The sequence below is a fragment of the Oncorhynchus mykiss genome, chromosome 19 (genome assembly GCF_057628025.1).
Source record: "Oncorhynchus mykiss isolate SJ-2025 chromosome 19, ASM5762802v1, whole genome shotgun sequence".
Taxonomy (NCBI): domain Eukaryota; kingdom Metazoa; phylum Chordata; class Actinopteri; order Salmoniformes; family Salmonidae; genus Oncorhynchus; species Oncorhynchus mykiss.
Window position 1 is genome coordinate 13,815,023 of NC_143040.1, and position 10,010 is coordinate 13,825,032.

Sequence of the window (10,010 nt, forward strand, 5' to 3'; positions counted from 1 at the left end):
CTGCTAATCATTCCTTTAGCTTGTGGAGTTAAATACTGCCCTCTTCTGGCTGTTGTGCAGAATGAGCTGTGTCTTTTAACTAAAGGCCTCTGGGTAAATTAGTGTGTGTTTGGTTTTCAGTGATCCTAATCTGACACACCTGATTCATTCTACTAACCATCAAACCCTTTACTAATTGATGCAGGTGTGCCTGTCTGGTGAACCCAGAGGAGAGGGTTGGGAAGTACTGCACCTTGTAGGCAACCGTGGTCCTGGAGTACCGCAGGAATGTTTTTAATTTAACTGACCTGGAAGAACAGGCTGAAGAGAGAGACCAGCTACAGACCAGTTTCAACAACTGGATGGAAGAGAGACCAGCTACAGACCCATTGCAACACCCTGACTAAAGATAGAGAGACCGCCTACAGACCAGTTACAACTGAGGAGAGAAACCAGCATATTACCAATATGATTTCCTCTTTATACCATTAGTTATTTCCTCAGATTCTAGCATCCTGTATACCAGTAGTTGTTTGAAAAATCAACATTACATTAGTACATTTGACTTTGTCCACACTCTACATGTGGTGCATTTCATCATTTCCATTTTAAATATATTATTCGTACTTTCCACAAATATTAGAAAACCCATAGAATATATTGACTGGTGAGTCAATCTAAGGATAAAAATATCCCCATCAAAATCTGTCAATTTAAGCTGGAGATGTCAGGTTTTTTTGCATGGGTTGCGTCTCAGTCCACCAAATCTGCCGATATTGCCATTCCTCTCTCTCTCTCTCTCTCTCTCTCCACCCCTTCTCCCTCCCTCCTTCCCCCCTCCCTCCTTCCCCCCTCCAGGTGACAGGTTTTACCACTCCCCATTGAGTGCTACCAGGCTTCTCCTCCAATGGGCCAGGGTTAATGGTCTAGAAGCATGGTTTCGATTGCTCCAATAGTTATGTTTCGGTACTGCAGTTTAACGGATGCTAGGCCTAGAAGTCAGATTTGAAAATGTGTAAGAAGACACTTTAGTCATCACCTTTGTGCACAAAATATCCATTGAATTATTCGGATAATTATCACTGATAAAAAAATATATATAAATAAAAAAATAAAAAAGTGAATTCATCCAATGTCTTCCATGTTTTTGGATGACGTAATGATGACATCACTGCTCGCGCTGCTCCCAGGGAGCACTGAGTGCTACTCTGCATGTGATGGTGGGCTGAGTAAACCGGATGCAACCCAGATATACACATGATTACCTTGATAACAACGGGTTCTTATTATACCTCTCTCTCCTCTGACTGCCCGTTAGCATGCAGCTCCTCAAACTGGCAGCGCTCTGCCAACCTCACTGACGGTGTCAATGAGACAGGCATTGTCTGCGTCACCCTATGCCAGGGCAACGGGACCCTCAACATGTCTAGGGCGGTAGGCCCCAGGGTCGAAAAAAATGACCCTGTGGACTGCAGCTCCAACTGCTGTTCAAAGTTAGAACTGGTGGTAGTGGACAGGACAGGCAACGTAGGTGTGTGTCTGGGCTCAGTGAAGAACTCTGTTGGGGTGGATGTGAGCTCTACATCCCAGGGCCCCATTTCCATTCTAATGGCTAAGTCCATAATTATTACCAATATCATCCTATTTTTCAATAGGGCCCAGGTCTCTGTCACCAACACTACAGCTGTACCTGTAGTTAGTACTACATCCACCCGGGTCTCTGTCACCAACACTACAGCTGTACCTGTAGTTAGTACTACATCCACCCAGGTCTCTGTCACCAACACTACAGCTGTACCTGTAGTTAGTACTACATCCACCCAGGTCTCTGTCACCAACACTACAGCTGTACCTGTAGTTAGTACTACATCCACCCAGGTCTCTGTCACCAACACTACAGCTGTACCTGTAGTAAGTACTTCATCCACCCAGGTCTCGGTCACCAACACTACAGCTGTACCTGTAGTTAGTACTACATCCACCCGGGTCTCTGTCACCAACACTACAGCTGTACCTGTAGTTAGTACTACGTCCACCAGAGGGCCACCTTTGACTCTGTCCCTGTATCTAAGGGTCTGTGTGATGCTTTCTCTCCTGTGGAATAGAGTAGAGCTGTAGAGTTGTATAATAGTTAATGTAGGTAGATGTCATGTGGAACAGTGGAATCAGTGCAGAGAGAGTTGTGTCATTAGATGTAACTAGTATGTATATGTCATGTTTTACTGAAGGACAGGGTGGAAATATGAACGTTTTGTCATAAAACATGTGAGGGGTTTTTGTTCTTCTTTCATTTCCCTTTTTTTAAATATATTTTTTTAACCAGGATCTTTTTTTAAATATTTTTCAGTTAAGAACAAAATTCTTCACAGTCAGCATAGATAGAACAAAGACCCCTATGGTCATTGGTGGCCGGTCACACTTCAGGGGAAAATTTCCCTAGGTACAGATCTAGGATCAGGGCCCCCTCCCCTGATCCTAACCTTAGGATCTTTACTGTCAAGTTACAGATAAGCACAATGTAAAATGCTCATATTTGACTGTTGTTTCCCTATATGGGCCCCAAAAGGAGGGAAGTGAAATGGATCTTTTCAGTCAGTCAACCAGTTGTCACTCAATCTTCTCGACCAATCAGGTTCATTAAGAGAGAGGGAGGCAGGTCTTCTAGCAGTAAAGATTGTTTGGCCAGAAACCGAAAGGCTGCTGCATCAAAATCCCGAGCCGACTACGTGAAAATCTGTCGCTGTGCCCTTGAGCAAGGCACTTAACCCTAATTGGTCCTGTATGCCGCTCTGGATAAGAGGGTCTGCTAAATGACTAAACTGTAAATGTAGAGGAGAGACATGGTGGTTACTGTAATCATCTCATCCTCACTGGTTAAGACTACCCACCCTCAATATCCACTTGGAGCAGTTTGTAGTCTAAAATCTATTGTCTGGACATTATAATGACCCATGTTTGTAGTCCTGGACCTCCTGAACATGTTGATGTATATTTGGGAGTAAACAGAGGGTCCAAATCAGCAGAAAGGTGAAAGGAAGGAGGAGTTCTGGAAACTCCCTGAATTATCTTGGGGCTGTTACATATGATATTTAATATATGTTAACAGCTAGTCTTTGTTCTCCACTTCCCCTCTATGATCTATATCTTCCTGGTATGATAGTGTCCTGTCCATCATCACAAATAGCAAGTCCCATTCCCTGGACAGGAGGAATGTGTTGAGATACACTCTGGACAAGGTGACCATGTAGAGACATGAAATGATTTATATTGTTCTGCAGAAAATGGTTTAACAATAACCAATGTAAATCTCTCACACAAGCTTGCAAACTTGTTGTATTTTTGTATTAGCATAGCCACAACTACCTATGTCATTTTGTTGATACTTCCATAGAGTTAACAGCTACATCAGTCACACAGACAGACACACAGATGACTCAGAGACAGAGATGTCACTAGAAGCAGAGACTTAACGTATAGAGGCCTTGCAGTTAACGTACCACACCTCCTGGTGGCCATGTTGGATGACCACCACATTAATCTAGAAGCAGAGACTTAATGTATTGTAGTGGTGTTTATTTGAGAGGGGTAAAGAAAGATTGTTCGGGCGCCAGGCAGGTATTAACCATGCCGAAAGGAAAATAGTAGAATAGAGAGAACCACTACCAGACACACACACACACACACACATCAGCAGAAGAGACTGCCTAGTGTAACCTGTTCACCAGATAGCCAGTGGAGAGAGAATACACACCATATTAAACCCACATCACAGCACAGCACAGCACACCACCAAGAATACCTCATACAATAATAATAATAATACTAATAATGGCAGAGCAATTGAACAGTAACTTCATACCAGAAAGAACCCAGCCATCAACAGAGGATTTACAATAATCTGTATTATCGTCCAGTGGAGGAGTGCAGAGGGTATGAATGTGGGGGGTGTTCATAGACACAAAGGCCTTAAAAAATGTCCACAATCTTCTCGGCCACATGTCCTTAGTACACCCCACCTCAATACAGTTCAAATAACAATACACAACTTGCATCGGTCCCAAACGAAAACAACCACGACGTAGAGCGATCACACCGATGATTGAGTTAAATACTTTATAAACTACACGCGCTGAAAACAAACAAAACTTCTGCAGCACGGCACAATCAAACCGTCGCGCCACCCAAGAGCCCTCCCCAAAGAGCTGAAGGAGCTCTCTTTATTTCCTCCTTCCTTACCGCTCCATGCGCCCTTAAAGTGGCAGAGCACGTTAGACCTACATAGAAAGAAAGATCTAGGTATTGTTAAAGATGTCAAAGGTCATCTATACTGAAACAGATATGAACAAGAAGGTCAAGTTTAACAGAGGTGAGATGGAGGAGAGGATTGTGGATATCTACATCAGTGCAGACACCCTGAGAGACGGTGAGACCAGCACCAAGAGAGGTTGTCTCCTTCGCCTAAAAATGGACCAGGAGACCAGCACTCAGGTAAAACACACACTCAACCATATTAGAGGAGAATGGAGTGGAGGAGAGAGGATGTGAGGAGGAATTGAGGAATGATGAATTGAGAAAGATCCCATTGACACTTCTGTAATTCCACTATTTCTTCTCTATGGTGAGTTCATCTCTCATTTTAACCACTAGGTGGAAGCATCACTTAACAATTCAGTACTGTATCCAACTATCAACATGAGAGAGAGAGAGAGAGCTAGAGAGAGAGAGAGAGGTAAATAATGAATACTCACATGTAATTGACTTCTTTATCTTTCTCAACAACAAATCCCTCACTGAATTAAAACAGGAACATTGATAGTGTCTGGATCGGTCTGAATGACAGAGAGACAAAGGGGATTTGGAAATGCGTGGAGGCAATACTTTGTATTACAATGTTTTCTGTGAGACAACAAAATATATTTATCAATGGGGTTACATCAGTCAGTTACGCCTTGATTGGTCTGAATTACTGTTACTGAGGGGACCTGGAAATGGGTGGATGGCACCCCACTGACCAATCCAAGACTCCTGCTCTAATAACACTGATCACCCCAAGGTAAGAGACTACTGCTCTATAATAACACTGACCACCCCAAGGTAAGAGACTACTGCTCTATAATAACACTGACCACCCCAAGGTAAGAGACTACTGCTCTATAATAACACTGACAACCCCAAGGTAAGAGACTACTGCTCTATAATAACACTGACCATGGTCATGATGATGTCTAGTAGTTATCATGCTGATGGTCATGATGAATGGTTAAGTGATGATGTCTAGTAGTTATCATGTTGATTATCATGATGAATGGTTAAGTGATGATGTCTAGTATGAGAGGACACACACACTGCACGACACACGCAGCCACACACACACACTTAAAGTTCCCCTTTTAAACCTCTGATAAAGATGCAGACAAAAGATTTCCCCCACCAGCTCCGAATAAGTCTTCACACTGATGTCACACATACAGATAAAAAATATCCTTATATGGCCATCGGTGGCCGGTCACAGAGTAGACATAACGTGACCTCTGTTTGAAGGCTGGGGTGTCAAAGCCTCAGTAATGATATATGATCTATGTGCAAATTCACTAAGTCCAATCTTTTATCTGCTAAAATACATGATCACTTCAGTTATCTTGAATCATTTAAAACATATTTCCAATAGAAGCTATAGTGGGTCTATAGTGGGTCATGTGGTGGCCAGTGACGTGTCGATTTGACAGTTTCCCATTCACAGTGGATGACTGTTTAAGAAATAGTCATTACCATAAGTCAAACAGACGCAGGACAGTGCAGGGAGAAGACGCAGGACGGTGCAGGGAGAAGACACAGGACAGTGCAGGGAGAAGACACATGACAGTGCAGGGAGAAGACGCAGGACAGTGCAGTGAGAAGATAGGACATTGCAGGGAGAAGACGCAGGACAGTGCAGGGTGAAGACACAGACATACATTAGATTTGAGGTCAGAAGTAGAAGTTACTGTATTTGACCAAAAGTGTGTTAAGATGTCAGAGGGAGTTTATGGAAACTCAGATGGAGTTGAAGACGATGAGCCTGATGCAATGAAGAACACAGACATTGATTGCCAATTATATGCCAACGTAAGAGCTTTCAAACCCAGACCAAGAGATGGAGTTGTTGCTTCAGGTAAGATTGCACTCATGCTCTCACACACACACGCACATGCACACATGAACATACACACACACACACACACAGATCGGGAGAGAATACTGGGAGAGGCGGCAGGTCGAGACACAAGATGGCCAGTAGAGGGCGGTGCAGGAGCAGATGTGACACACACATAAATTACACACACAATACATTAAAACAGATTACCCTGTTGTACTAGACCTTTTTTTTGTCCCAATCCTGGATGATACAGTAAAACATAATACCAAAGATCTTACTTTAATTATTTGTGATTCAGTACATGCTCAGTGGTGGAAGAGACCCTCTGGAGTTGCTGCAGTGTGTCTGGGGCTGCTGTGTGTTCTCCTACTGGCTGGGATCATAGGCCTGTCTGTCTACTGTAAGTTTAGTATGTTGTCACTGAGACTTAAGTAGCCTACTTAATCATACTTACTCATTAATGGTGTTTTAGTTACATGTTTGATAAACTTTTCCCTTTTACAGATGGAGCCATTGATCATCACAAGTCAACACAGATAGACCAGCTACAGACCAGTTACAACACCCTGACTAAAGAGAGAGACCAGCTACAGACCAGTTACAACACCCTGACTGAAGAGAGAGACCAGCTACAGACCAGTTACAACACCCTGACTGAAGAGAGAAACCAGCTACAGACAAGTAACAACAACCTGACTAAAGAGAGAGACCATCTACAGACCAGTTACAACACCCTGACTAAAGAGAGAGACCAGCTACAGACCAGTTACAACACCCTGACTAAAGAGAGAGACCAGCTTACCAATTGTAGTGAGTTAACATTCATCCCAAGCACATTATTGTATGTCTGTATTCAGTCATTAAGTGTCCAGCGTGATACATTGAAGGAAATGCATGTTTTCATCTTGTAGAACAAACCTGTCCTGAAGGCTGGCAGAAGTTTGAATCCAGTTGGTACTTCCTGTCTACTGAGACTAAAACCTGGAAGGAGAGCAGACAGGACTGTTTGAAGAGAGGAGCAGACCTGGTGATCATAAACAGTGATATGGAACAGGTGAGAGAGAGAGAGTGAGAGTGAGAGAGAGACAGAGACAGAAAGAGAGAGAAGAAATGGCATTGCAGGGGTAGATATGATCAAACATATTAATATATACTTATCTTTCTCAACAACAGGAGTTTCTCTTCAAACTCAAGAAGAGAGTCTGGATTGGTCTGACTGACTCTGTTAGTGAGGGGACTTGGAAATGGGTGGACGGCACCCCACTGACCAACCCAAGGTAATATACTACTGCTGTAATAACACTGACCACCCCAAGGTAATATACTACTGCTGTAATAACACTGACCACCCCAAGGTAATATATTACTGCTGTAATAACACTGACCACCCCAAGGTAATATACTACTGCTATAATAACACTGACCACCCCAAGGTAATATATTACTGTTATAATAACACTGACCACCCCAAGGTAATATACTACTGCTGTAATAACACTGACCACCCCAAGGTAATATACTACTGCTCTAATAACACTGACCACCCCAAGGTAAGAGACTACTGCTCTAATAACACTGACCACCCCAAGGTAATATACTACTGCTCTAATAACACTGACCACCCCAAGGTAAGAGACTACTGCTCTAATAACACTGACCACCCCAATGTAATATACTACTGCTCTAATAACACTGACCACCCCAAGGTAAGAGACTACTGCTCTAATAACACTGACCACCCCAAGGTAAGAGACTACTGCTCTAATAACACTGACCACCCCAAGGTAAGAGACTACTGCTCTATAATAACACTGACCACCCCAAGGTAAGAGACTACTGCTCTATAAAAACACTGACCAACCCAAGGTAAGAGACTACTGCTCTAATAACACTGACCACAGTGTAAGGAGTAGGACTGATTCTCTGTGTTGTTCATACTCTAGGTTCTTCATACTCAACTGATAGACCAACACTGACCACGAAGTAAGAGATGATAACTACTATGACAATAAGGCTCCAATGTTCAGTTCATTCAACCTCTATCCCTACAGGTTATTGTCATTGATGGTGGTATTCAACAAAGCTGAATTAAGCTGAATAATGTCAATATATTATTTAGGATTGTGATGTTCTGTGATATCTGACTATTTTTAACCCTGTAGGTACTTGTATTAACCATGATATCTGACTGTTTTTAACCCTGTAGGTACTGGTATTAACCATGATATCTGACTGTTTTTAACCCTGTAGGTACTGGTATTAACCATGAAATCTGACTGTTTTTAACCCTGTAGGTACTGGTATTAACCATGAAATCTGACTGTTTTTAACCCTGTAGGTACTGGTATTAACCATGATATCTGACTGTTTTTAACCCTGTAGGTACTAGTATTAACCATGATATCTGATTGTGTTTAACCCTGTAGGTACTGGTATTAACCATGATATCTGACTGTTTTTAACCCTGTTGGTACTGGTATTAAACATGATATCTGATGGTATTTAACCCTTTAGGTATTGGTATTAAACATGGTTTCTGATGGTTTTTAACCCTGTAGGTACTGGAATGACCATCAGCCTGATAGTGGAGATCCTAGTGGGGAGGAGGACTGTGTTGAGATACATAAAGATTGGATCTTTCCACTTAAGGCATGGAATGACATGCCATGTGACTGGAAACTCAACTGGATTTGTGAGAAAGTGGTTTAACATCATCCTGACAACATACTGTAGCCTGCAGTGCACACAACTTCCTCCTTCATTCTCTCTCTCTCTCACACACACACAGATAGAGCCTCTGTCTTGATCTCGCTCACACACTCTGCCTCAATCCCAAACACACCCTTACACAGATTTTCACACACACGCAAGCACACATGCATACACGTACACACACACACATGCAAATGCACCTATTATTGTATTTGTTTGTAGTATCTTATTAATAAAAGTCCTACTTATTTCCTGATTGTACCTTCCTGTGTACTATTCATTTTGTTTCACACGTCATCAGATATAATTTGAAATTAGTACAGTTGACTTTGTGCAAAAACATAAATTCCAATTCAAATAATTCTAAAGAATATATTCTAATTGTGGCCTGGTGATAACACTCTCAACAGTACCAAACCACCATTACATACACAGTATAGGAAGGAGGTGACTGTATCACCAATCAATGAGTGTAGTAGAGATATCAAAGGATCTCAAATTATGTTACTAAGTCATCTTTGACCGTCAGTCTTTGTTGTCAAGTCACATACAATATCAAATGCTCATATTTGACTGATGTTCCCTTATAAGGGTCCCAAAAGAGTGAAGTGGATGTTTTCAGTTGTTCAAACAGATGTCACTCAACATCTCATCCTCACTGGTTAAGCCTTCCCACCCTCAATATCCACTTGGAACAGTTTGTAGTGTCAAATCTATTGTCTGGACATTATAATGACCCATGTTTGTAGTCCTGGACCTCCTGAACATGTTGATGTATATTTGGTAGTAAACAGAGGGTCCAAATCAGCAGAAAGGAAGGGGGAGTTCTGGAAACTCCCTGAATTATCTTGGGGCTGTTACATATGATATTTAATATATGTTACCAGCTAGTCTTTGTTCTCCACTTCCCCTCTGTGATCTATATCTTCCTGGTATGATAGTGTCCTGTCCATCATCACAAATAGCAAGTCCCATTCCCTGGGCAGGAGGACTGTGTTGAGATATACTCTTGACAAGCTGACCATGTAGAGACATGGAATGATGTATATTGTGCTGCAGAAAATAGTTTTACAATAACCACTGTAACAATCTCTCACATGCACAAATGCACACAAGTATGTAACTTGTTGTATTTTTGCATTGGCATACCCGTGTCATGTTGATGATAATACTCTAGAGTTAA

At 42.1% G+C, this 10,010-nt stretch overlaps 1 protein-coding gene across 1 annotated transcript; it reads left to right on the top strand.

Moving 5' to 3' along the window:
- The first annotated feature begins 4,287 nt into the window (after positions 1–4,287).
- Positions 4,288–9,083, top strand: LOC118936758 (uncharacterized). Its single transcript, XM_090211823.1, has 6 exons — positions 4,288–4,467; positions 6,302–6,515; positions 6,620–6,925; positions 7,027–7,169; positions 7,289–7,392; positions 8,674–9,083. The coding sequence occupies exons 1-6, from the start codon at positions 4,288–4,290 to the stop codon at positions 8,822–8,824; spliced, it is 1,098 nt and encodes a 365-aa protein (XP_090067949.1). The 3' UTR covers positions 8,825–9,083.
- The last annotated feature ends 927 nt before the right edge of the window (positions 9,084–10,010 follow it).

Bases quoted from the DNA above. Each gene is read 5' to 3' on its own strand.
- LOC118936758 (XM_090211823.1), top strand. From the start codon at position 4,288: ATGTCAAAGGTCATCTATACTGAAACAGATATGAACAAGAAGGTCAAG. The intron at 6,926-7,026 runs GTGAGTTAACAT...TTCATCTTGTAG, and splicing joins AGACCAGCTTACCAATTGTA to AACAAACCTGTCCTGAAGGC. The intron at 7,393-8,673 runs GTAATATACTAC...TTAACCCTGTAG, and splicing joins ACCCCACTGACCAACCCAAG to GTACTGGAATGACCATCAGC.